The sequence below is a fragment of the Plenodomus lingam genome, assembly GCF_022343315.1.
Source record: "Plenodomus lingam strain CAN1 chromosome Unknown contig_12, whole genome shotgun sequence".
Lineage (NCBI taxonomy): Eukaryota > Fungi > Ascomycota > Dothideomycetes > Pleosporales > Leptosphaeriaceae > Plenodomus > Plenodomus lingam.
In genome coordinates this window covers 689,260-715,265 of record NW_027093930.1, presented here as the reverse complement: position 1 = coordinate 715,265, position 26,006 = coordinate 689,260, and the positions used below count along the sequence as shown (strand labels likewise).

The 26,006-nt window shown below is 51.6% G+C and overlaps 12 protein-coding genes across 12 annotated transcripts; 4 read left to right on the top strand and 8 right to left on the bottom strand.

Annotated features, from left to right (window-relative positions):
* Positions 1–1,426: 1,426 nt before the first annotated feature.
* IAQ61_001467 (uncharacterized protein) lies at positions 1,427–2,301 on the bottom strand (the record flags this gene model as incomplete). Its single annotated transcript, XM_066095115.1, has 6 exons — positions 1,427–1,436; positions 1,492–1,578; positions 1,631–1,639; positions 1,776–1,942; positions 2,000–2,064; positions 2,226–2,301. 6 exons carry the CDS (start codon positions 2,299–2,301, stop codon positions 1,427–1,429), a joined length of 414 nt encoding a protein of 137 aa, XP_065954963.1.
* A 2,774-nt stretch (positions 2,302–5,075) lies between these two features.
* IAQ61_001466 (uncharacterized protein) lies at positions 5,076–6,463 on the top strand (the record flags this gene model as incomplete). The annotated part of the gene is made up of 7 exons (XM_066095114.1): positions 5,076–5,268; positions 5,340–5,480; positions 5,602–5,665; positions 5,720–5,882; positions 5,933–6,086; positions 6,136–6,195; positions 6,359–6,463. The coding sequence occupies exons 1-7, from the start codon at positions 5,092–5,094 to the stop codon at positions 6,461–6,463; spliced, it is 864 nt and encodes a 287-aa protein (XP_065954962.1). The 5' UTR covers positions 5,076–5,091.
* A 2,589-nt stretch (positions 6,464–9,052) lies between these two features.
* IAQ61_001465 (uncharacterized protein) lies at positions 9,053–9,648 on the bottom strand (the record flags this gene model as incomplete). Its single annotated transcript, XM_066095113.1, has 3 exons — positions 9,053–9,209; positions 9,382–9,498; positions 9,537–9,648. The coding sequence occupies 3 exons, from the start codon at positions 9,646–9,648 to the stop codon at positions 9,160–9,162; spliced, it is 279 nt and encodes a 92-aa protein (XP_065954961.1). The 3' UTR covers positions 9,053–9,159.
* A 598-nt stretch (positions 9,649–10,246) lies between these two features.
* FAC1 (F-actin-capping protein subunit alpha) lies at positions 10,247–11,247 on the bottom strand (the record flags this gene model as incomplete). The annotated part of the gene is made up of 3 exons (XM_003839720.1): positions 10,247–10,730; positions 10,829–11,103; positions 11,194–11,247. 3 exons carry the CDS (start codon positions 11,245–11,247, stop codon positions 10,247–10,249), a joined length of 813 nt encoding a protein of 270 aa, XP_003839768.1.
* A 397-nt stretch (positions 11,248–11,644) lies between these two features.
* IAQ61_001463 (uncharacterized protein) lies at positions 11,645–13,617 on the bottom strand (the record flags this gene model as incomplete). The annotated part of the gene is made up of 2 exons (XM_003839719.2): positions 11,645–12,460; positions 12,505–13,617. The coding sequence occupies 2 exons, from the start codon at positions 13,615–13,617 to the stop codon at positions 11,645–11,647; spliced, it is 1,929 nt and encodes a 642-aa protein (XP_003839767.2).
* Positions 13,618–14,098: 481 nt separating this feature from the next.
* Positions 14,099–15,701, bottom strand: IAQ61_001462 (uncharacterized protein; the record flags this gene model as incomplete). The annotated part of the gene is made up of 2 exons (XM_066095112.1): positions 14,099–15,512; positions 15,670–15,701. 2 exons carry the CDS (start codon positions 15,699–15,701, stop codon positions 14,099–14,101), a joined length of 1,446 nt encoding a protein of 481 aa, XP_065954960.1.
* Positions 15,702–15,768: 67 nt separating this feature from the next.
* Positions 15,769–18,075, top strand: IAQ61_001461 (uncharacterized protein). The gene is made up of 6 exons (XM_066095111.1): positions 15,769–16,191; positions 16,276–16,516; positions 16,583–16,648; positions 16,698–16,786; positions 16,836–17,845; positions 17,880–18,075. The coding sequence occupies exons 2-6, from the start codon at positions 16,334–16,336 to the stop codon at positions 17,930–17,932; spliced, it is 1,401 nt and encodes a 466-aa protein (XP_065954959.1). The 5' UTR covers positions 15,769–16,191; positions 16,276–16,333; the 3' UTR covers positions 17,933–18,075.
* Positions 18,076–18,451: 376 nt separating this feature from the next.
* IAQ61_001460 (uncharacterized protein) lies at positions 18,452–18,703 on the bottom strand (the record flags this gene model as incomplete). The annotated part of the gene is made up of 1 exon (XM_066095110.1): positions 18,452–18,703. One exon carries the CDS (start codon positions 18,701–18,703, stop codon positions 18,452–18,454), a length of 252 nt encoding a protein of 83 aa, XP_065954958.1.
* Positions 18,704–19,952: 1,249 nt separating this feature from the next.
* On the top strand, positions 19,953–20,282 carry IAQ61_001459 (uncharacterized protein; the record flags this gene model as incomplete). Its single annotated transcript, XM_003839715.2, has 1 exon — positions 19,953–20,282. One exon carries the CDS (start codon positions 19,953–19,955, stop codon positions 20,280–20,282), a length of 330 nt encoding a protein of 109 aa, XP_003839763.2.
* Positions 20,283–21,183: 901 nt separating this feature from the next.
* On the top strand, positions 21,184–22,325 carry MIC33 (putative mitochondrial 2-oxoglutarate/malate carrier protein; the record flags this gene model as incomplete). Its single annotated transcript, XM_003839714.2, has 2 exons — positions 21,184–22,184; positions 22,277–22,325. 2 exons carry the CDS (start codon positions 21,184–21,186, stop codon positions 22,323–22,325), a joined length of 1,050 nt encoding a protein of 349 aa, XP_003839762.1.
* A 662-nt stretch (positions 22,326–22,987) lies between these two features.
* IAQ61_001457 (uncharacterized protein) lies at positions 22,988–24,289 on the bottom strand (the record flags this gene model as incomplete). The annotated part of the gene is made up of 1 exon (XM_003839713.2): positions 22,988–24,289. One exon carries the CDS (start codon positions 24,287–24,289, stop codon positions 22,988–22,990), a length of 1,302 nt encoding a protein of 433 aa, XP_003839761.2.
* A 717-nt stretch (positions 24,290–25,006) lies between these two features.
* Positions 25,007–25,801, bottom strand: IAQ61_001456 (uncharacterized protein; the record flags this gene model as incomplete). The annotated part of the gene is made up of 3 exons (XM_003839712.1): positions 25,007–25,021; positions 25,076–25,552; positions 25,613–25,801. 3 exons carry the CDS (start codon positions 25,799–25,801, stop codon positions 25,007–25,009), a joined length of 681 nt encoding a protein of 226 aa, XP_003839760.1.
* Between the last annotated feature and the right edge of the window lie 205 nt (positions 25,802–26,006).

The window sequence follows — 26,006 nt, the reverse complement described above, 5'->3', positions numbered from 1 at the left end:
TCGAGCGCGAACATTACGGTGCTTAGTGTGCGGGTGTACGATTGATCATGTCTCCACCCGTGCACGTCTATTCATTCAGACGACACCAAGATCAAACAAAGCGATTGTAATCAAGGGTAGATCTCGATGAACCTTGCCCTTTGAAAGAAAGATGCTCGCCGGTTACTATAAGCTCTTATATCGTACCTTTCCTTCCTTTTGCGAATGGAATTTGCCGTTTTGATGGCGTGGTTTGCTGACATCAGACAGATTTTAGCACTTGAAGGGATCCAGAGATTCGCTGCTAACTTGCAGTTCTTCGTACCACCGTCACAGTATGATGGTGCTGATATCGTCCCATCGGGAAGTGGACTCGTAATAGTACTCAGGTTGCTACCGTATGCTCGGCCATATTGCTTGTATGAGGTAAAGTATGGGACTCTGTTCCCTGGCTTTCATCATATCCCCAGATTTGTAACCCTGCCGGATAGACCGAACTTCCTTTGCGCAGTAGACAATCGGCCTGGCTTCTATCCTCTTTCCTTGAAGATTTCCTTGACATTTTTGTGATCGCTACTGACAAAAGCTAATAGCATCGGCAGCCTCTTATTCAAAGGGTAGATTGATCCTGCATCGCTGGCGGCGTATGTAAAACGTCGTCCCTCGGTCAAAGCCAAGAATCATGGCTGTGACGCAAATCAAGACAGGTCTATACCCATTCGTCCTGGATCCAGTTCTTGAAGAATACCGGTACATCCGTAAACTTCAAGCCAAAAACGTCCACGGAGACCTGAGGTTATGCGATTCCAGATCCGAGATGGGGCTTTCAGACCCATCTATCAGGTAAGCCTTTTCCTCAAGTCCCACGTGTTGTCGGGCGTCGAGATAATATCGCTTGCCACACCTTCTCAAATCTTATGATCTCGCTGACGATGCCATTGGATAGAACGATCCGAGGCGAATATCGGGTCTTATCTTCCAGGTAAGCGTACCCTGCACCGCTTTGAATTTCCATGATAATTCATCATCATTCTGTGGCATTTGTGGCAGAAATTCAAACTCAATCTGAATTCTTCAATGTCGCTGTCTTTTTTCTCGTTTTCTCCAAGCCACATTTACGAGCCAGAATCTAGGTATAATTCAGGAGAGTATTTCCATGGACAACAACAAATGGTAGTAAGTGTTGTGCCCTGCTTCTTGCATTTCTGGCGTTATGACGATGCTTGCTGTGTGGTCTGAACAATCTACAAATGTTCTCGGATAAGCTATCACAATCGGGATCTCAACATTTTAAAAAGTAATCGTACCTCGCTAACAAGCCGCAGGAACACTCGTTTCAGTGAGCATGCTCGAGACTAGGAGCTCTGAGTATCCTCCTCCGTTTAGGATTAATGTGACCAACGTACCTCGTCCTCTGCACATCATCGCTATGATGCAACCTTTTCGCCTAAATTACCCTGTGGGATCGAAGTGATTTGTCAATCTGATGCACCTATCCTGTTTTGAGCATACCTTCGCCTCATGCCTTTGTTCTTTGCGGACCGTTTCAAAGTAGGAATACCGATAGGGCTTTCCCCCGGAGGCTTGAGGATTCGCGACCTGGAGTAATGGTGAGCAACTACGCATTCTCTTGTCACCGCTATAATGCTACCTTTCTGGCCTAACTCTTCCTGTGGAATATATTTTATCCATCTGAAACGCGCCTCCCCTGCCATCTCTCGTCGTCTCGGATATTCAGTTCCATCGCTGACAAAGCGCAGGTTGTAATTACAAGCGGCTTATGTATAGCTTCTCACCCGATGGCTCTTGTGGGACTGAAATCGTTTTCAGTTTTAGATGAATTCGCGAGTTTGGAGTTTTCATTCGCCTCGCTTCTGTCGCAAATTCGACGTAAACCAGACTTCCAGATGGATAAACTTGGGTGCTGTGAGGTCTCAATCTCAGGTAAGCAGCTTGCCTTATGCTGTTTCTATTGTCAGAAAGCTGTTATCTGTTCACCTGAGTTCTGAGACGTCTTTACAGCATGCTTTCTAATATCTGCCTTCGGCTGTCTCCGCTGACTGTTACCAGGTTCACAGTTTGACTCTGCGCGTATTCGTCAAGATTCAGGTCTATGAGGGGCGTAGATGATCTTGTATGAAGGTAAGCAACACGCGCAGCCCATTGTACATTTGCTGTGATGTTAAACTCCGCCTGAACATTACTGTGGGAAAAGGAACCATGTTGATGGTCTGAGCTGTCCTTACGTCGTCTGCTTTCTTCGAAGTTCATGTGGCCTTGCTGATACAACATAGGCTTGTTCGACCCGCGACGTGAGTTCATCATGTGATGCTTTGCTCCTAGACGCAGGGTGCGCTAATGTTCAGCGTCGCTGGGGAAGCAAATGACCTGTACTCCATATGCTTGGTTGTACTTCTGCTTCTTCCTGATTGCCGGCATCGTGATCCAGATAGTGTTGATACCATGATATCATGATACTCGACTAGGTATGCGGCCAGCGTTGTGGCTCGTCTTCCCGCTTATCCCTATTGTCTTTCGTGGTAGGATAGATCCAAGGCTATGAGCATGAACTGCCCGTGGACAGCTTATGACTAAAGCCTCTCTCATGCCAGGTATGTAGTTGAATTCAGAATCTAGCGCTTTTCAGTCACACTGTTGATAGATCCAAATCTGTGTTTCGCTGCTGTACGGTCGGCAAGCCTGTCGCCCCCCACAGAACACGTAAACCTCCGTGGCCATTTAACGCTGCGGAAGCCACGATATTCCACCACATCCAGCATACGGGTACTTTAAGCAGCCACGCGATCCCAAAGTCTTTGTAAAGCCATTAATTCGTGCATTTCCGACGTATGATGATGTCGATTGCAGTCGATTGCAACCAAGCCGAAGTTCAGGGATGCGAGAAGGAACGATGTGGGGAAGGGGGAACCCCTGATTCTCGGTTAGCCAAAGTCTAATGAGACGACTCGTCAATTCCCCCCAGCCTTCCACTTTAGCTTGTCGAACATGCCATCAAGGGATGCAGTTCCTTGCGGACCGGAACGCTCCACCTGGACTCTGCTGGCTCTTTCTGTTGATGTCTTACTGTCTGCTTGCATCCTTGATGGCTTATTCAAAGATGTTTGCTGGCCGCATGACGAAGGCACAGGGAGCCTGTACCGGTACATGGAGCGAATCTCCGACACCACTACATGCTGCCGCCTTGTCATGCTTCTTGTACCTCAAAGGTAATGGGCTCATCACAGCAACGACTCACTGGCTTCTGTGAGAGCCTATGCCGGACAGAGGTTGTTCTGATACGGGCGAGCACAAGACCTTGCTGCCCGCCTGTTGGACCGGCTCCATCATTCCACAATACATTCTATTCTTTCCGTTGTTTCTTTTGTCTTCTTGTGTCTCTTTGCAAATTTTCTTGCCGTCTCGAGTATTTCGCAAAAGAGGAGGGATCGTTCGGATGCGTTGGGACTTTGACTGGCTGTTGGCACAACGGCTCACAACGGCGAAGTCGCACGGCTGAACCTCTATTGGCAAATGCACTGTCAGTCTTTTCTTCTTAAGGAAAGATTGAGATTTATATTACTTGCCAAGTATGTCTTAGGGTCGGCTCACAGGCCAGGTACCCGGCCTATCTGTTGCCTCGGAGAGCTGGGTGCAAGCCTTCTCTGTTGATCGACAGAGGAGGGTCTCTTGTCAGTCGATGTTGTGGCCCATCACCTCTTACCATGTTATTGTTTCTTGTGGCTGCTGTGGTATAGTGGCCATGGCCCGCCTTCTATGTCGCGCGCCTGGTGATATTAGAGCTTGGTCGGAAGGTGTTGCGGGGACAGAGAAAGTGTGCCAATGTCCAAGGCCAGCATCGCCACGCTGGGCATGATTGCTCGGGGTATTTCCACACTCGCATAGAGTCGCATGGTATATGGAGGTGTAAGTTATCCTTGTTGGTGTTGTTGCTAAATGGTAATACATGCTATACACCGTCACCGTCGCTGTCGCCGTTGCCGTCGCTGCTGCTGCTGCTGCTGCCACCGGCGCTGCTATCGGTGCTGTCGATGCTGCTGTCGATGCCGCTTTATGATGAGCATAAGCTGTCATGCTCTCAGCCAGTACAGGCTCTGACATCCCTGATCTGTGTATTGCCTTTTCGGTTGCCCGGACCTAAGTTCGACGAGAAGGCGTCGTGCTCGCGTAAACTGACGATGCTGTCGGCCATCTGCAACCGTACCCCCCTCGACGAGGATGGAATTCTAGAGTCCAGCGCCGCTGGAAGGGGTGTCCGACAGCCAAATCGAGCTGAAGAGCTTCTGGACGTATTTGCACGTTAGTTGGCCGTCCACTCTGGCGAGAGGGTGCTGGATTGGAGAAGTTCTTGCGCCGGAGCATGCGGGCAGTCGGGGAGTTGCTGGCCACAGAGGTCGGAAATTGGTGATTGACTTACCAGGCAGTGTGCTCGCACCAATAGGATGAGGATCGAGCATGTTCAAGCAGGTTGATGGTGATTCTCAGTCGGCTTGTGCCCATCATCCTGCTTGCACTCACCGGGCCTCCCTGCCGCCTTCAAGAGTCTGCTGCTCAAATGGGATCCTATCTGTCGTCCCCCTGTGTCAGGAGAGTAGGAGCTCCTCTCGCCCCTGATCCTCGTGTCCTTCTTTGGCACTTGGTGTTCACAATACTCTCCGCAGGGGCAGCTGGGCCCCGGTCCCAATGTGGGAGAGTGTCTCAAGGGTATCCAGGCCTAGCGCCAAAGCTTCAGAGTCCGACGAGAATTGTGAATCACAACAACAGGAGGCTATCAAAGGCCTGCACGGGTTCAACAGGGCTTGAGGTTCATCATTGAATATATAGAAATGCTATTCTGATCCTTCTGATCCTACTCCTGGTGTTGCAGCTCTGCAGTGCCTCTGCGATGCCTCTCTATAACCTACACAGCATCTCCATCATACCCTTTGCCCTCCCAGTCTCCGTCACCGTCGCTCCTGCCCCCTCTGGCCTCTCGCTTAACGCACCGAGAAGCTCCGGCCCCTCCATAAATAGAGGTCTTCCCTCGCCCATCCTCCATCTTTCCTTCTCTCTCTTTTCCATCACACCCACTCCACAAGAACTCCGATCAACTTCATGATCGCGAGTCTTGTGCTTCAGCTTGCTATTGCTCAACCACCTCTTCTTTCATTCACTGACAGTTGTTCACAGCTTCTTACCATACCAGCCTTTGAGGTTCACTTGTGGGCACCACCTTCGCCAAATCCAACTGCTACGGCGCCATCAACAACAACCACTTCACCAGCTGCCAAGGTTAAGTATACCCTCCCCCCCTCTTGTGGAATGACTGACAGTATCATAACAATCTGGTACACCTTGTATAGGTGTGCCTCATCGGCCTTTGGTGGCAGAGCTTGATCGCATCCCACATCATGTTCTGTCGCATGTCGAGACTGGGAGTTGCGCCCATCCTTGGTGCCCCGTACACCCTGGATGCTCGCTTCACCCGTTCGATATGGCCAAGAGTAATGTTGCACCTGTGCTGTTAGGCATAGTTGTCTGTAGGGATCCGTACCCGAAGCAGATGGTACTATTGCCTAGTGGTGCAAGTTTGACCTTCCCTTCCCCTTCATGCTTGGTTGGTAGCATGAAGGATCATGGAACGGTCATACAATCCTCATTGCCAAATTTTGTTCATGGCTTATGATCAGTAAGTCATCTTTCCCTTGGGCATGATCCATCAATTAACACTTCAACATCGCAGGACATAGGAGGCATAATCTGACTCACACTTCCGATCATCCTGGTCAAGTACCTCCTGGGGTCACTTCAGTCTCTCGTACTGAAGTCAGCCAACGTGAGCAGTCGTCGCACTCTACCAGCTGCCATCCCGGAACTCAACCGAACATAGCTGGTGCAGTCACTCAGTAAGTACTCTTCTACCTTCCATCACCAACATGTTGTTAACTACTACTAGATACTGTCGCGACAAAGGCCTGATGCTTTGGTGTCCCAGGTCGGGCGGCAAAACCGAATCTGCACCTCCACGTGGTGCCGCCTGGTCAACGTCTCTTAAGCTTCATAAGATTCGGCCAACGCAGATCGTCCCCTCCTTCCATCAAGTGTTCGGTGTAAATTGCTAACAAAATTTTATTTAATGGCTCTCTTCCGGCAAACAAGGTCACTGACTTGAGTCGACGTCGTTTCCAAATACTGACTACGTGTCTCATTCCTTCGAAGGTAAGCATGCTGACTCCTGGCATACTCAGATCACTGTCCAGGGCATCGATGGTGTTATCGAGACTACTTCCACATAGTGTTCTCGTTATCGATGCCCAAGATGAAGTAACTTCCCCACACGCTCTCCAACGGCTTTACCGTTAGCCTGCCCGTAACGCACGAGCTCCGAGACCCTGCTGGTACCCAGTCGGACACCGTTACCGCAGTGGATGCGGCAGGTGAGGATGCGGAGCGTCATACGAGGCTATTGGATGAGCATGCGGTGTAAATCCAGGCCCACTTTCGAGCCTTCGGGCCATGAAGATTGATGGTGGGAGGCACCGTACATACCTTGTTTCCTCGCTTGTTTGGTTTGGTTCTTCTGAAAAGATATCCGTGTTTACAAAGAGTCTCCAAGCTTCAGTTCGCGCCCGGTGAGTCAACTCCCTCCCTTCTCCGTCGATCGTGGGCTAACTTCATAACAACTACAACTTGAGCACTGGGGCCGCGGTCGTCCTCTTTTATAGCTATCATATCTAATATATTCTTCTATTCATCCAAATATTTACTGACTTCGTTGTGGGTGTCTCTTTTCCGGTGATCACATCCTTCATACCTGCGCCGACAATGGCCATCTTCGTCCCTCTCGTTATCAGCGCTGCTGATCATGGCCATTGTCAGTCATTGCCACACCGGGTCAAATTATGTGAGCCTCCAACATCCCAAAACTTCGAATCAAGATCTGGATAACGACTTGCTCACGCTCAGCTAGATATGTCCATACGTAGAGTCGATGCCGGAGAGGGTCGCATCTTGTCAAACATCGTCGAAGCCAGTAGAATGAAGGGCAGCACTTTATATTGTGTACAGGCTTCAAGAAGCAGGTAATCACTGTGTGTAGCCGGTTGCGTTGGCGGTCATTAGCCTGCTTTACGATTCCCTGCCATCGCGTGTCCGCGAACTGTGTACAGCGCGCGCAAATGCTTCCAGTAAGTGCAGGCCCGTTGGCTTTACCTATTTACTGTTGAACTTCTTTTGCTAATTCAAGAGTCTTCAGATAATCTAAGTTAGTCATACCGCGCCATGCGACCGCCGACGCGCTCCTCGAATCGATCATACCGAACTGATGTGTGCACGAGACATACCAACAACGAACATACCCGACCCTGAGAATCGATAGCATGGATCTCTATATAGTAAGAATAGTAGGGACTGGTTTCAGGCTGCTATACATAATGTGCGAGATCTCTGTTACACGCCTCGTGAAGGCAGGCACAGCGACTACGTGAACGTTAAGACTGTTCTGCATCAGTGACGACAGCCGACAGGCTCCATGCCATCACAGCAACAGAAGTCTATGGATGCCTTCAAACAACCTTGACACGGTTAGGATGGCCCATCAACTTGTCATCTGTCCATGCAACCCGGCCGCCCGAGCACGTCCCCTACAAACGCATTCACCACATCACCGCCACAACAACGAAAGGACTATATAATACGCAAATTTCCTCATCATTCTACCTTCGGGTATCTGGTCAATTGAAACGATACAGAGAAGATTAGCATGGCCCCTGCACTAAGGTTGACACGCGAAATCACAGAGAAGCTACCATTTTTTTGCTGTTTTTTTTTGGCGCCATCGACGGCGTTTGCTCAAGTCGATTCAGCGAGTAGTCACTTGACGGCCTCTTAATTAGCCTTTTTTGCGTCTTTTTGCTTTTTGAGAGGATTGTAGCGCGCTCGTCCTGGGATGTTCCACAGTTTGGTGATTGTGGTCAAATGGACAGGCATGAGCTCGTGTCACTCAGTGAAGAGAACCTGGTGAGTGTCATAAGAGCTATGGATATTCGATTTTTCCTTACTGACAATGATGCCAGGTCTGAAAGCGGATTGTTTTGGGCGCGCAACTTGCGATGTATTGACGATTCAGTTCACTGATTAATCATACTTCTTAGCTGCTTGTACTAATTGAAGCGGATACATGGGACGCCGCTGTTAACATTATGGTTTTGTTAATATCGTGCGAATTGTACTCCTCTTCCTCCAGGTCGTTGGAGACAGGTAAGGTGTATTTCCCCAGTCTCTTCACAACCGATTTTAAAACTTCGCCCTAGAAAGGACTTACTCGCCTTCAAATCCATAGTCGCGTCCCGGAAATGGAGCCTAGAATGCGTCCACAAATACACATCTCAAGCCAACGACTACTCTTGCATGTACGCAGAAATGACGTTTTCAATTCTTCGCATACGATTACACGGAAGCAGCAGTATGAAAAACACTTTTGTATATATGGTCGCAACTACTTCATAGCCAAATTGACTTGGTTTTTCATCTCCGAGCATTACTTAATGTCTCATACTCTTCTCCCCTTTATGAACCTCCTCACACACTGACAAAATCACTCCTCTTCTTTTCAAGGTGCCCAACAGTTCTCAACTCAGTGAAACTGCGCGCCAGCAGTGAGTTAATTCAACGTCTATTGTTTCGCGACGATTCACGGTGCAAAAAGTGTATAAGGTCTTACGCACTTGAGCTAGGAGAGACCAACGAACCTGTCGAACAGCGCCATGGATTCAACCAGCTATATTTACATGCTAGTGAGGTCGACACAGATACAAGACACATATTCAAAAGCGCCAAATCGTAGACATAAGCACCAACGCATTCTACCTAATGCCACGAGAAACCTGTCCATTCCTATTCTTTCGCACGAGGTGCCCATCAAGCAGCTCCCCTACTACCCAGTAACGCCAATTCATGCTGATATATGATACAGATACAGTATACAGCCCCCACACCCACCACTGCTTCTCCACTGCTACATCGACAACGGCCTATGTCTCTGCCTTGTCGAAGCCCAGCGCTTTGCACGCAAATCCCCCATTCCCCCACCCCCCTTCCTCTTCAAATATACGATATGCGCCGAGGCAGGCCCCTCCCCCCGTGAAACGTAGAAAACCCGTGCATCCCATCACGCAACCATATTCATTTATTCTTGCCACGTTTGGCTTCGAGGAAGAGGACTTGTTTGCGCACTATCAAAAGACATTAGCACAGCTCTCCAGCCCTGCGATAACGAATGCCATTGCCCCCAATTCCCTGTCATATTCAGACAATGCGCTTCCAGCAAGGACATGCTCGCTCGCAGCGGGTACAAGGAATTCGCAGGACCGAGGCCCCGAGTTATGGTTGTGGTGGTGTGCATACCAACAGGATCGTATTTCAGCATACTGAGCGGCTGATGCGCACGAGGCCGCTGCATAGTACGATAATAACCCGTCATGGCCATGGAAATAAGGCGCACCATGATGGTACGAGACTTTGCTGTCGGGGCTCGTCAGTATGTAGTTCTTTCCAACCACCAGGGCCGTGCAGGATAACGAGGGCCATGGGTGGGAGCTTGCGCACGCAGAGCGATTCCAAAAAGCCTGGGGGAAACACGGGGAGGAGGAATTGCCCACCTTTCTTAGCCATTGCGGGGCGCGGGGTGGTGGTTTGCCGGGGTGGGAGGGCAGTTGCGTGAGGGTTGTGGTTGTGGTTGTGGTGTTCTGCGCGATGGGGTCGGGGGATGTTCGGCTTTGGTGGGAGAGCCAATTGGAATGCGTTGAGGTCTTTGGCTTCCGCTATGGTACTATCGCGACTTCTGTGTGTATGAATATGACAGAGTGCATTGATTGCGGATACACAATGTTTTTCTTGATCCAGAATCACATCTCGGGCTCTTTTTGAAGAGAGAGAATGGCCATACCCAGAATTAGCCATGCCCCACATCTAGCGAAGGTCTTCGACTTGAAGCCTCAGCATCGTCATTTCGCGACTCTCTGAAGCTCTTTGTTTTTTGAAAAAGAGTACTGCCAGTGCAGTAGTTACCAATCAGCCAGCATGACCGTGGTAAATTTTTCGCAGTTACATCACACATATGAAGCATTGTAGTGACGAGACTGTCTTATGAATCAAGATATGCATTCCGCTAACATGTCGAGCATGCTCATTGAGACTCTTCAGCCAGAGTTCTACTCGATATACCAGGCGTCTTCGCCTCTCCATCTCCGCTTATTTCACATCTGACCCCTCACCGCCGTCCACCCCCAATGTCCTGGCCAAGCCTGTACCCGCTAATCTTCTCCCACTCAATCTTCTGCCTTGTAATCGGTAGTTGCCTCCTCAACGCTTTGAAAGCGCCCTCACTCAAACTTCCGAATGCCTTGTTCAGATCCTCTTGGTACTTTTTCTCTTCTGCCGCAATTTTCTTCACTATCTCTTGCGCACTCGCGCCACTCCCGACTGTAACATCGACCTTCTTGTTCGTGAGCAATCGTACGTTTCCGTCTTCGTAGTAGTGTACGTCAACGTTTATGCTACCGGTCAGGGTACCGGAGGAAGGAGTGTAGATGTAGGAGCTGCGCCAGCGGCCGTTCCAGTAGTTTGTCGGAGAGTATTTGTTTGCGACTGTCAGGAGTGCGAGAGCTGAGTCGGAGGAAGTGGGGAAGACGCCGTGAGAGGAGGAGGGGTAATGTTCTGAGGTGTGTGCTGAGAGGGCTTTTATCAGGCTCTTACTGGATCTTGGGTTAGTTTATTCCTTGTTGCTACTACCTCAGCCAATCCCGACCAATGAATTCATGAGAGTGGGGGTTTGAAGGGTGAGGGGACGTACATGAGATCTTGGTGTTGACTCTCCACAACATGACTCTGCACCGCACTCGCCTTGCCAGTCTCATGCTCAAAGTCAAATGAGCTCTGTGTTTCTGTATCGTAGTACCGTCCGTCGCTCAACTTGTTGTACTCGCTGACCAGCACTTCAGTAGCGCCGCCTGGCAGCTTGGTCGTGGTGAATTGCGTTTCATTGTATTTCTCAAAGGCGGGGTTCAGTTCGCTAGAAACATTGTTGGAGCCGAGGATGGATTTTATGGCCTTGGTTACATCGGCAAGCTGTAACAGTATTAGCATTGGTGGACGTGGACGTGGACGTGTGGAAGCGAGCATGGTGGGGGAGGAATGGAAGCAAAAGGGCCGTCTCACCTCACCAGGGGGCGCACTGTCTATGAAAGAAGAAAGAGCTGTTGCTCGTGACATGTTTGCGATTGAGGCTACAGTACAGACGTTGTATTGTAGTGGTGATGTTTTGGTCGATGTTTTGTTTGGGGTTGCGGAGCAAGATGTGGTGGCAGAGCTAACTTGGCGGGGTCTGGAGGGGCGTACAAGGGTCCGTTGGCCATGCCTCTACATGTATCGATGAGACATCACATGCGTTGTACACGCAAATTGAACTTGAGAGGCACAGAAGCACGTACGAGACAGGTAAAAACTTGTACACTATTGGGTATCGATACTAAACAGAAGAAACTCCCTATCCATGATTGGCCGCTTGCCAAAATTCCGTGTTTCCCATAATTCGCCCAAACTCCGCGCTGAACTGCAATATGCACTTTTCCCTTTCATCTTTACGGAGCTGAAGTAGTCTTAGGCTTTGCTACTCGATACTCATTTTCATAAATCCATCACTGGTATCCACCATACCCTGTAATCCAATCCTCTTCGGACCCAAGGTAGGCGTCATACTCATGCTTCCCCCACTATTCGATCGCTCATTGCTTGACGGTCCACTCATAGACGCCTCCCTTCCAGTTCTGGTAGTCGTGCCCCACAGAGTGTTGTCGCGCTGAGCTGGCGACTGCGATATGACAGGGCTATTTTGTACGCTGACACCCGGTGATACCGCGCGTCGCTTGATCGAACCTTCGTCGAAGTCATCATCCCGACGGCGCTTGTTGCTCTTTTTGAGAGCTTCTGCGGCAGTCGGTGGGTTCATCGGTCCGGGAGTTGAGGCGCGAGATGTCCAGCCTGTGTTGCCACCGTAGTCCATTGGTGTGGTGCCAATGGTTGGGGAATCTAGGTTCATGTCTTCACTCATGGCCGAGGAGTCGGCACGAGGGACAGTTGGTGGCGGAGTGTGAGCAACACGATTGCCCCAAAAGCCATTGCTAATGGAATTGCGATTGGAGTTGAGACTGCCAAACGTGCCGAATAGTCCTTTGGTGGTCATGCCGTCGAGACTCATGCCATTTTCGCTACCTTCTTCAGGGACTCCTTCGAGTGGACCATCTAGTCCTGGAACAGTCGGCATCAGACTCGGGGAAGATTGCGCAGTGTTCGATGGTAGGTCCCGATCTCCATCGCTCTCTCTCACTTGCCGGATGATATCAGCTTCGCGACGAGCCTCACTATCCACCGGTGCTGCTTCTTCAAAAAGCTCTGCTTTGATACGGCCAAACTGTCGTGATTTCGGCTGCCAAAATTAGACATTGTTAGCGGCTCAAGGTAAGAACTTACCAGCAAATTACCCCGCCGTGTCACTTGTCGCCGTACAACACCTGGTGTTCGTGGCAAAGCCCCAGCTTCGTCGCCACTGTCGTTACCAGATGAGATGTGCAGATCGTTCGCGAACAGTGATAGGCTCTCCCTTCGTGAAGACGCGCCCGCCTTGCGCATTGCAGCTTCTCTTGCCAAGTGACCGTCTTTACCATTCGGAGGAGACGCAGGACCAGGGCTCGCCAGAGAGCTGTGACCACTAGCAGAGCTAGAGCTCTTCCTACTTCGGCCTTTGCGTAGTCTCGCTCGATGCATACTTGCGAAGTTTGGTTGGCCACCAGGTGAGAAGAGGTTGGACCATGCACTATTGTTGCCAATACCAATTCCAGGAAATAAAATGTTAGTTTTCGCCTGTGGGGTCATGATCATGGGGTCGTCGTTTTCTTCAGGCTCAAAGGAGTCAGCCTCGTCTGACGAGCTGTTGGAGTCTTCTGAGCCGAGCATGTTCATGCTGCCGACGGAACTTGAAGCACCTGTTCTATCGCCATGACTCCACCCACCACCGTGCATATTCACATTTGGCGACTCCTGTAAAATCGAGTTGGAGCGTGGTTTCCGCGGGGGTATCTTGATCCCCTTCTGTGTGATTGTGGGCGAAGAGTCAGGGGAGGATGCGTTCGGTAGTGTGGAGTGGTGGAGATTGGTGCACGCTCTAGAGAACTCAGCACCGCGCGAACGTCGGGGTAGGAGTGACGCGGGCGATGCAGATGCGTATGTGTTCCGTGAATCCAGTTGGGGCGACAGCGGTACTCGTGCGGCAAAATGCGCGGGACTGGGCATGTGTGAGTCTCCCCGTGCTGGCATTTGTAGTGAAAGACCCCTGGAGAGGAAGTCTGGCCTGCGAGGCGTGCTCGGGCTGGTGAGGATGGTGTGGTCATCTTTCGACATGCGGACAGGTTCTTGGAATTTCGGCGACGGTTCGAGGCGAGGTGCGCTGTCGGAAAGCGAGCGTGCTTTTGGCGACTTTGACTTTTCTGGTGTTTGCGAGGTTGGGGAGTTGGGTTTGGCTGCATCGCGATCATCGACGGGCTCGTGCCTAGTCGCGTTCTGGGTCGTCATAGCTTGGGTCAACATAGCGTCGGGTTGATGAGGTGGGTGTGTGCGGTGCGGCCGTTTTATATCAACATATCGATCAATTGTTGGCACCAGACCTGATCTCTTGGAATCAGGCGCGTAAGTCAGGACTGGAGATTGATGTCGTACTGGTAAGCGGGGGGCACCAATCATTAACCAGGCATGATGTATGAGCTATGACCACCCTTCAACATGTCGTATGCACCCAGACCCTGGCACAGTCAACTAGAGTATAACTACTGTGTAGATTGGCGGGGAAATCGTCATGCATACTCCTGACTACCTACAGTACATCCTACATATACTACGATTTCATTGCATACATACCCTCTGATTTGTGGTCCATGTCTTCAATCCGTCGCATTCAATAGCTTTCATACAATTCCCATATCATATCTTTGACTCTTCAGCAGTTATACTATTTTCCACTTTCCACATTGCCATAGGTGTTGCACCCAACAGCGGATGAGCGAGCATACACTTAGAGCTCCACAATGCCCTGCACCCATTGAACATCTTCCCAGGTAGCCTCCCAAATGTTGAGTATCGTCATCACCCATTCCCTATCGACACGCTTCATCGTGCCAATGCATCGACAGATCCGCCCCTTTTGCAGGAGGCGACTGGCATCATATTCGAATAGCTGAACTGATGCCCAGATAGTCGCATGATAAGTGCCCTTAACATGAGGAGGCTTGGCGTGGAAAAGGTCACAGAAAGTGAACGTTTGCTGCATATCAGTTCGTTCCGACTCAAGGACTCTCGCATAGAGCTCGAAAATGACAGCTTTTCCAGTTCTCAGCATCTGAGAGCATTGATTGATAATTTCTCCAATGCGAAAGCATGTCCTCAACAACGTATTTGATGAGAGACCTATGATAGGCGACCGGTCCCGAACGGCTATAGGAAATGGAGGCCTTACGATCGGCTTACGCGCATCGGGTTTTTCGACATCCCCGGTGATTGCCAGCAGCCGAGACGTCAGAGTCAAAGGTGACTTGAACTTGGTAGACGAACGGTGTGAATGATTTTGGCTGGTATTCACATCAAGTCTTTTTGGCGTGACACCTGGAAGTGAAGGCCTCACTTGTTTCCCAACCCTGCCTTGCAAATTATCTGTGGATTTAGACGGGTACATAGAGAGCGTGAAGTCTGTTTCGTGCATCAGGTCAAGGAAGTCTTCATCGAGAATGCCACAATCGAAATCATCTTCATCTGGAACAGTATTTCCATCGATATGCTGCCACGGGTCGGAACCAGGGTGATCAGAATGCCCAGGCTCGCAGAAAGGGCTTGATTCAATGTGATTCAGTGGATCTGGGCCAGGCATCATCTCTTCATTGGGCACTCGACTTGCGGCAGCCTTTCTGTACTGCCCCAGAGTATGATATGCATAACAGGTACTCTGTGACTGTTTGATATTTTGGAGTAGTGTTTGTAATGGTAGAGTCTGTGACGCCACTGTTTGAGGTGAGCTCGGGGACAGTGAGTCATTCGAGTAGACCTGCAATTGGTCTGCAGCGGGCTTCAAGACAGGCCTTTGTATAACTTGGGAGAGGAATTGCTTGCTGATATCAGGCTCGCCATTAGTGATGTTCCGTGGGCGATGAGACGAATTGTCGACAGTTGCTAGTTTCCTTCGCTTGCGAGATGATTTTGGACGAGTGTAGCCAGCCGGTAGTGGGGCATACTTTTCCAGATGTGCAGGCTCTTCTAAATTTCCGAATCCCAGGTACTGGGCGACTGCAGAGTTATGATGACGTTTGGAAGTCGCTCTACGCCGCGCCTCGTTTTGCTGGACTGGTGGTGTTACTGACGATTGAGGCGTGATTAGTTGAAGGGGGCTGTGATTGATTGCTGTAAAGGTAGAGGGCAATGGGCCCGCACTGGACGTCCTGTGTGGTCGATGATATTAGTCGTTGCCTGTGGAAAAGTGATCAATGCGAAGCTGTGAGGGTTGTTTGTGAAGTGTGAAGTGAAGGCATGCTTTGGTCTGCTCACGCGTCATCCTTATTGACACTCACTACCTCAGCAGCGCGCCAGCCACGATACAACGCGTTCGCTGTCTTGACACCATCCATCATTCGTGAAGCGTGGGCATGTGTGAAGTGATCATCCCGAGGTCAGCGTGAAGCAAATCGCGTGACGTGTGAGCTGCGACTTCCTTACTCAGCCCCCACTAACATTGAAAGCGGGGTGGCGGCTGACAGCCATTCCACCAGGCACTGGCAGCTCCATCTGACACATGAGCTGTCAACACACGTGAAACACCACTGCACACAACACCTCGCATCTACCGTCCACACTTCATCTTTCGCCCCAGTAGCTACTCCTGATTTGTATCCGCTTATTTCTTTGCGCGATACCATCTGCATCTCTGGCATCAGCTCCTCGCCATCGGCAGGCCCCTCATCTTGCATCAGCGCATGCCTTCACGATCATCCACATCTCGCTCTATCGTTCTCAAACAGACCAATCTTGAACAGAGTACGCATAGGTATTGAATGCTCGGCAATCAAAATTACAAGGACAAAAAAGTGAGAGTCATTACTGGACGGCCATACGAAGATGCCGGTAAGCTGCCTTGACCTTTCTCTAGATGATGCCTTTTGGCCCTCGAATTTTGATGCCTTCTACACACCTCGCAGCACTCCATAGTCCTTCCCTTGTCAGACCATTACAGTCGAAGGGCTGCTGCCACCTTTCGACGGTGAACATGTCACACTTCCTGATTAGTTTGGAGACTCGATCATGTACTTCACCAGATCATGATGCCCAATCAGCCGATGTTGCGTCGATTGATCAGACCATAGCCAACGCTATACTCTGGTCGAAAGACTTCAAAACTTCGCCTCATCATGACAAGTATCTCATCTTTATGCGCCTCTGCCTGTCACTGGTCCCTTACCTAACGTGCCATCTCGAACATTGTTGCAACGTACTAAGCCTGGAGGTCCCACAATAGAAACATGCGTTCTCAGCAGTGAGCGTTCAAATCGATCGTTTGACAAGTGAGCAATATGAAGAGAACGTAAGCCGCCCCATGATCCCATTCACATACAATCCCTTAAATTTAACAGGACATTGGCGGCGTTGTGGATCTTATTGAGGTCATCCGAATTCAGTCGTCTGGCCCAACTGAAGCAGCTCGAGCGTTGCGAAAGAAGCTGTGAGTTGCACTCATGAATCTCTTTGACACGAAACTGATGGTATTGCAGCAAGTACGGCAATGTACATCGCCAAATTCGCGCTCTAGTCATCTTGGATGCGCTAATCCAGAATGCCGGCTCCCGGTTTCAAAAGACGTTTGCCGATGAACCACTCCTGGAAAGGCTGCGAATCTTAGCTCGTGACGATTACGGTGATGCTGAAGTCCGTGAAAAAGCCATGATACTCTTCCGGCAATGGGCTGTCGCCTATAAGGGTACACCCGGTCTCGAAAGGATAGCAGCGCTACACAAAGAGTTGCCTCGCACCAAGCGACCGCAACCGCAACAGTCGCGAATCGTCAGACAACAGGACGCTGAAGCTGCACGTGAGCATGAGGAGCACTCGCCTCCATCTTCACCTAAACTCCGACGGGCTGAGCCACAGCACGTACCTGCAGCGACTAGCAGTAGACCTGTCGCACCGGGTACCTCTGCTCCCTTTTCCAGTTCCTCGCTTTTCAAAAGGGACAAGAAAGAAAAGAAAGGTCGCAGTACAAGATTCAATCTGGAGAAGGAAAAGGGGCAGCTACTAGAAACCATCGCTTCGGCCAATGTTGCGAGTACGAACCTTTTGAATGGACTGCAACTCATCAACCGCGAGCAGCAACGTGTGAGCGACAACGCCGAGGTAATGCAACGTTTTGAGACCTGCAAGCAGCTCCGTCGCCAGATCCTGCGCTACATCCATCTCGTCGAATCTGAACAGTACATTGGTGGGCTTTTGAACGCCAATGACGAGCTTGTTAAAGCCCTTATGGCGTTTGAAATTATGGACAAGAGCATCGACGATGACAGCGACAGCGACGATGAGGAACTCAGTACCTCTCCATCAGCCGAATCCGCCATGGCCGGGTTGAAGATTGACGAGAGTGCTCCGATGAAGCCACCGAGGCCAAGCGGTATTCCCATGCCCCCTGTACCTGCTGTCGTCAGGTCAGGTGCCGATCCAGAGAGCGATGCTGAAGAGGAGGACGACGACGACGATCCATTTGGCGATCAAAACGGTGAGGTTGATGCTGGTATGCCCTGCAATCTTTACTAACGAGTCGACAGCCGTCAGGACGCCTCGGGTAGAGAATAGCCAGATGACTTGGAGGGATGTCTGAAATACTCCCAAGGAGGCATATAGTAGTAGTGATAGCTGGCTTCAGACATGACGGCTGGGTGGCCTCCTTCTGTTGTCAAGTAGAAATATCCAGAGTCGGTAGGCCACAAAGTCTAGGACAGACGCACAATCAATACAGTCTAGTCTTACCATGTCAAATTCCACACATTTGGGATTGGTCAATGCTGTGCAGTGCATGCAACTGTGCTGCGCATAATGCAACGCGTACTAGTAGTGGTTGCGCCACGACAGTGACGTCATAGTTGGGCTAGTGTGGATGGCTGAGGTTTAGCGCCCTGGACCGTGAAGCAGGGCTGGGGCTGGCAACATCCAACAAGACAACCCTGGAATCTTCTCTCCAAACCGTTTAAACAACTCCTTGTCTCGCTCTTCCCCACTCGAACCCTCCTTCACTATTCTGCATTTTACTTTTCCCCGCCATTTCCAAGGTTGGTACCAACGGCTTTGTGGATGCAGCGTACGTGGGTGCATCGATGAGCTAACGACGCCACAGTTGACGTTACCTACCCAACTCTTCACCATTCCTCGCAAGCCCCTCGCCACAAACTACCGAGAACACGTTGTTGCGGACCACCAAAAGCCGAGCACGCGCGCGCATTCGAATCAATACGATGCCTGCCTCGTCCAACTCGGTTTCTAGCGCTGCTGGCTCTGTAGTCAAGCCCCAGGCTGGAAAATGCTCATGCATCAGCACCGACGATTGCAGTTGCTGCTGCATCCCTATACCCTGCACTGTCATGTAGGCTTCCATACTGTCTAGGGACTATATGCGTGTATCAAGCCGAGCCACACAATGAGAGCGTGGAAACACTTTACATCGAGCGGATATTTGGGGTGGGGGTTTTCGAGTCTAGACAATATTATATATATCATGGGGTTCTTTGGAGTTGGGGGGGTTGGATATGCATCACAAGACGGGCATTGCGAGTTGGATCGGGCTGTATTTACGGAGTGGAATGTTTGTATTGATTTTTTTGGTGTCTTTGGGCCACGTGTACAATTGTCGAGGCCAAATGTTGAAGCAGGTCGCGTGTGTGATGATGGTGGAAACATGTTGATCTGAGCCGTATTGACAAATTATGGTCTCGCACCTCCTGCCATCCATCCATCCACCCAACACACCACTCTCCCCCTCGCCATCCACACAATCCCGTCGCACATGCCGATGTACAAACACAGTCATCCCACACCCACCCAATCCCCCACATCCCGACCCTCCCCAACCGCGCCCGCCTCCTGCATCCGCACCCGAGCCCGAACCTGTTCAGACACCCACGGACAGGTACGGTACGTGCGCCGGAAAACTATTTTCGCGTCCGTTCCCTTTAGCCGGACAAGATTTCTCCTTCTCCTTGGGGAGGGAGGGCGGTGCGGTGGGGTGTGAGATGCAGAGTATGGGTGGGAATGGAGGTGGAGTGTTGGGATTCGGCCGCGGATAAGGCTGGTCGTAGGTACTCTACGGGGTGCCTACCATATGGTACTGGCGTTGTTCGGATAAGCGCACGGGTGTTGGAGGGCGGAAAAGTAGTTTTGTGCTGGTGTGGGGTTTGATGGCGGGGGGACTGAGTACATTTAGGTATGCGGCAATGGGTTAGGAGGGTGGAAGTCTGATTGCGGGTTGGTGGGTGAGTAGATGTGCGCCGAGGTGAAGCTAGACGGGTCATGTATTCTATAGTGATGTACAGCATGGTTCTCAGTAATGCGATGGCATGGATGCACGCTATGGAACATGTGACGTGTGACCGTCTGGTGTGGGCATGTGTGGTGTTGATGGTGTGGTGTGCACGGTTGGTTAGCAAAGTGTGGTGCTAAGGGACGTCATGGTTCGGATGTGGAGTGTGGGACATGTGGTTGTCTGAGCCGGTTCCGCTTGCAGCCCAGTGAGCACGGGATGGGGGCCGGCGCGGTCAGGACGTGCATGAAGAGAGAGGACTGATGAGGGTTCTTGAAAGTCATCGGGCATCTACGGTAACTTTTGTTGTGTTAGGATGATAGCGTATATGGCATCGCTGGTGGCGCTGGTGATGAAGTCGACATACAACACACACGCACATGCCAGTCTCTACTACGAGTACCACGATCCCCCTCAAACCACACTTTGTAACCTGAATAAGACCAAATACCATGTACCCGATTGGTTAGCAGCGGTACACCCGTGGGACGACAACTCGGGCCCTGATGGCATTGTCAGCGGTCTCTGCCTCAGGCCAGCAGCATTTCCCCGCATCGGTCGCAAGCCAGAAAGCACGGGAAACCCCCTCACGCAGGTGAGCTGTCGGATTGGCTTACCTCAGAAGAGCAGCACCATGGGCCCCAAGACGCTGGTTTGATTTTAAACAGCCAACTTTGCTTGTTTGGATTCCCGTTTCTTCCTCCTACACTGACACGCAAACGTTGTCTTGTACCAGCGCTTACCGGGCCAGCTACACCCGGCCTAACCGTATACAATTGACTCGGGGCTGACCCACACACGGACGGGCGAGAGAGAGAAGAGAGAGAGAGAAGAGAGAGAGAGAGAAGAGAGAGAGAGAGAGAGAGAGCGTTGGACACCAGAGATTGGTGACCCTTGGCGCGGACGGACTGCCTCGAACTCCACTGCCCACCAGGTACGCACCCACGCCCTCACACCGCGCATTTCCTCTTGTTCCCCACCGCATTCACTGCCTTTTCCCTCGTCTCTCTTAGCGGGCTGTCTCGGGAGTCGCGCACGTGGATCGCTGTCCGGCTGGGCCATCTGTTGCTTGTGCCGATTGCAGACGGGGCTGGCTATGTCATCGCCGGCTTAGTCGTCTCACTAACCGGTACACGCAATGGGACTCCACGGCCGCGGCTGTTGACTGCCAACTAACACTACCATCATGGAACACTGTTGAGGCTCCTCTGCAGGCTGCTGTCCACAGCCCGGGGCGTAAATGCGATGCGTCGTTGCTGGGCGCGGAAGGTCTTCACATCACAGTAGGGTAGTGTGGTGGAGTCATCAGTCGAGCATATAGATTGCTGCTGATTGTTCTCCATTCTCCGTCTTCGTCTTCTTTGATCTTTGGTCCACCATATCGGTTCCCTTTTTTTTCTTCACGCTCCTCCATCTGCTTTCCAGTCCTCGTTTTAGCGCATTGCTTCGCTGGATACCCTCTTCGTTGTCTGTCTACACCTGTACACGCACATGCACTACGCACATACTTCCACATCATACTACTCTCCCTTGAAGGAGGCAGTGTGACTGACATAGCCATGTCCACCACAGTAACCACCACCTCCCAAACCCTTAAAATGCCCGCCGCCCGCGCCCTTGAGAACGCCAAACAATCCTCCGAATCAGTCCTCAGCGACGCCTCCTCCGCAATGTCCAAAGCCGCAGAGAACCCCAAAAAGGCAACCACAGACTTCCTCCACACCCCTTTTATGCGCGCCGCCCTGCCCTTCATCAATGGCGGTCTAGCAGGCATGACAGCCACCACGGTCATCCAGCCCGTCGACATGATCAAAGTTCGTCTCCAACTGGCCGGCGAGGGCGTGAAAACAGGACCCAAACCAACCCCCATCAGCGTCCTCAAAGACGTCGTAGCCTCGGGCAAAGTAACAGATCTCTACACTGGCCTCAGCGCCGGCCTCCTCCGCCAAGCCGTCTACACAACCGCCCGCATCGGATTCTTCGACACCTTCATGTCCACCCTCTCCACCCGGGCAAAAAACAACAACACCACCATCGGCTTCAAGGAACGCGCAGCCGCCGGCCTCGCCGCAGGAGGCCTCGCCGCCATTGCCGGAAACCCCGCCGACCTGGCCCTGATCCGCATGCAATCCGACGGCCTCAAACCAGCCGCCAGCCGCGCAAACTACACCTCCGTCATCGACGCCCTCACCCGCATCGCCCGGACCGAAGGCGTGGCCAGACTATGGGCTGGCGCCTACCCGACCGTCGTCCGCGCCATGGCCCTCAACTTTGGCCAGCTCGCCTTCTTCAGCGAGGCCAAGCAGCAGCTCAAGCACACATCGCTCTCGCCGCAGACGCAGACGCTGACGGCCTCTGCCGTGGCTGGCTTCTTCGCCTCCTTTCTCTCCCTGCCTTTTGACTTTATGAAGACGCGGTTGCAGAAGCAGACGAGGGCGCCAGACGGCACGTTGCCGTACAAGGGCATGTTTGACTGCTTTCGAAAGGTGGCGAGGGAGGAGGGCTTGTTGAGGTTTTATCGCGGGTTTGGGACGTATTATGTGAGGATTGCGCCGCATGCGTAGGTTCTTTTTTTTTTATATTCTCTTCCCCCTTCCTCCCTTCCTTCTCCTCCTCCTTCCCACAAACCCAGCAACTGACAACCCACACCAGAATGGTCACCCTCATCGTCGCAGATTACCTCGGCTTCATCACTAAATAAAAACCCACCAATGCGTGCCCCGCCACACCGCCTGCGTTTCCACGAATCCATGAAGCCACGACTAGTGATGCCGTCCTCTTGTACTCGTAGTCTGAGTACGCTTCTTTTTGTCTTTTGCGGGCATTCTTTGCTGACGTGTTTCTTTTCTTGACCTCCCTCTTTCTCTCTGTCTGTTTGTTTTTGCTACCGATACCGAGTCAGAAGGGAACACGGTCAAGGGACGTATACTCTCTCTCTCGTATTCATTCTTCGCGGCGTTTACTTTCCCCTTCTCGTTTCGGCTCTTGTGGGTTTCCTGAGCAGTTGCGCGGGTTTCCACCGCTTTCTATTTTTCCTTTTCACGTCCTTGTTCTCGGCCGGAGTTGAGGCGGGCGGCTGGGTATGTCGTCTGCGCCCTGTGGGCCTGTGGGGTTGCTTTTGAGTTTGCATGTGGTATGGAGATTGGGCATATGGGGGGATACCTATTGTGTGTTTGATGTGAGGGGTTTGGGCATGTTTTCTTCTTACTTGTGCTGGATGTGTGTTGCTGTAGTGTGGCATATTCTGACATCAATTGAGATTTCCACGACATGTGGAATGGAGTTGGCTTTTTTTTTTTCGTGTAAGGTGTGGATGTGCGGTATGATTGTGATTGTGTATGCTGTGGGGCTGAAATGTTAAGCTTATTCGTCGGTGTCGCTTGGATCGCCCAGGTCTTCGATGACTGTGTGTTGTGTACCTGGTATTTTCACCTCCTCGTCCTCTTCCATTGCATCCTCCCCCTCTTCCTCATCCTCATCCTCCTCCAACCCTTCCTCCTCTGCACGAATCAACCGCCTAATCCTCCTAATCAAAATCGGATCCCTCCTCAAATCCCCCGCCGTCAACAGCTGCGCACACCCCTGAATCGGACACTCGACCACCCGCTCCCCACTCCCACCAACCCGATGCGCACTCCCCCTAATCATCTCGAGAATGGCATTCCGCTCAAACGTATGCGGGCACTTTGTGCTCGTCCACGGGTCCTGAAAGCGCTGGTACGTCAGCGGACAGCGCGTGCTGATGCTCGCCTTGTCGACGATGAGATCATCGTCCGAGTCTGGGGCGCCGCCACGCTGGGAGGCGTGGGTGAGGCCGGGGGCCGGGGAGCCATCCGCGCTGAACCAGGTGTCTTCGTGGCCGAGGGGTGGGCCCGAGTCCCCGTGTTGGGCGTCATGCACGAGGCGGCGGAAGTCGCGGTAGTCGTTGTGGCGGGCGTAGCGCGTGGTGAGGGAGAGGGCGGTGTACGCGTCTTTTTCGCGCTCGAGGCGGGTGGTGAAGAGGTGGGAGGGTCCGGTTAGGGCGATGCGCGGGGTGTTGGTGAGGGGGGTGGGGCCTGGGGTGGAGGTGTTGGTGGTGCTGTTTTGTATGTCTTGGTCGTCGGCGTCTGAGTCTTCGTTGTGGGATTGGCGGGCGAGTTGGGATTGCTGGAGTTGGCTGGCGCGTTGGCTCATTTGCGTCATGTATTCTGCCTCGAGCTGTCGGGGGGCGTTTTCGCGAAGCCAGTCGAGGGTGGAGTCGATGCGTTGGGTGGCCATGGTCGAGTCGATAATGGCGCGCATGCTCTCTTCCAGTTTGGTGGTAGCTTCATTTACTTTTTCCTGCAGCTCGGCCATGGTGCGTTCTTCCTCTTCCTTGTCATCTAGACTCTTGCCTGCGTCCCACTTCTTCTGGCGGCGCTCAATGTACTGGGCGTGTTCACGGAGCATGTCATTGACGCTTTCGGCAGACTGGGTGATGGCCGTTGTGGCCTGCTTGTTGTGCTTCTTCACACTATCAAGGTTGCGTCCTTGTAGTTCACGTAGTGCTCTGGTGGCTTCGGCATCTAGTGGATGGGATGGTTTTTTGTAGGGCGGGAGGTCGTCTGTTGCCTCACGACGGGCGGAGCTGGCCACCATGGAAGTTCGGCTGGCCGGTGTTCTTGATTGTCTGTTTCGCGACGACATGGCTGCACGAACTGAATTGATATTCGTGGAATCTGCGGGGTTGATGTATAGATAGGAACGCGACGCACATCGTGTGGTTTTGCGCTAGCGCGTGTCGCCAAATCACATGACCTCTACATCGCCTGAACCTGCTTCCCTTTCCAGCCTCGTCTTCTGTCATCGACTATGTTAGCCTCATTACAACACCATGAAACACAAGCAGTTCCAGGATTTTGCTGGCTTAGATTCATACTATCAATCCACGGTCTTTTCCTATCTTCACTCAAACAAACATAGCACGGAGACTTTATCCGTGTCGACCACCCCCCGTCAGACAGGCATACCCAGCTTCAAAAACGCCAACCCTTTAGCGCTGTAATCAACACCCTTTGAGAGATGCCAAATCCAGTATGATAGTGCATTGCGCCGAGATGGTCGAGCAGTCTGATAAACCAACCAAGAAGCTTGTGGTGATGTTCGGTGGCATGGCGCCGCCTACGGGATTTAGTCGTAGTGAGAACAAGGTAAGATGGAAAGCTGAACGTTCGAGGCACCTACCAAAACCTTTGATAACGACGATGGAATTCCCGAGGCATTCCGCGCCCTGAAAATTACTTCATTGAGACGTACACTATACCTTTGAAAGAATGAGATAGAATCTGCCACTGATAGTAGGAAACGAGTTGGAAGACTTTGACATCGACACTTCCATACCGTTGTCTCACATGAACATGCTCATCAAGCTCCGATAACCTACAGAAACCCCAGTTAGCATAAATTACGGTGAACTGTCATAGACGTGCATACCTTGTCCACCATAGCCTGACCCATCATCCCCATATTAGCACCCGCACTCTTCAGATTCCCCCCTACACGCATAAAAGTTACCGCCTTTACCTCCAGCCCCTTCTTCTCCACCAACTTCTGCGCATTGAACCCCCATCGATCTTTCAGATCCTGCACCTCGCCCTGCTTCCCTGCAACAGCCGCCATGTACGGCTGCTGCAGCTCGCGAAGGTCCTCCGGCGTCACGGCGATTTTCTCTCCCGCCCGGGCTAGAATGAAGACGTAGCGATGGGGCCGGGAGTACAGGTAATTTGGAAGCGGCGCTGGTCCAACGTATGGTGATCGTTCAGCCGAGGCATGGTGGGACAATTTGCCGTCTGGATTAGCAGTGAGATTTGTCACCAGCCAGTGCCGCACTTGGCCGAAGTAGGTGTCGTTGTTCATCATGAGATCTGGGTCTGTCATGATCAAGATTAGGTTATCGAGGGGTTCGGAAGGCTGTGATGCTTAGCCCACGCTATTCGATTATCTGGAGCGGGCACTCAGGTAAGAACGTACTGCTGGGTTCAACAAAACCTCGGGCTCGGTTTGAGTCTTCTCCCGATCGAGTTCTTGTCCGGGACTGTCCAGTGTGGCTTCCGGCCATTTCAACGTTAGATCGAAGGACAGATTGAGGTCTTCGGTGAGCACGTCTGGAATAACCTTGTGGGTACGGAGCGCGAGTTTCCTATCGCTTGCGTCTGCCATTGTGAATAGTCGACGGCCACAAATTCTTGATAATTTGGAATGGAACACAAAGTTCTTGTTATGAACAATTCTGAATACTGTTTCGCCCTTTGGCAATCCTGATTCTAAGAAGCGCGAAGATGCGATATATACTAAGCCGCATATTTCAATGCAGGCTTGTATACTCGTAATCATTCACGCATCATTTATATTGGATTAGGCAATG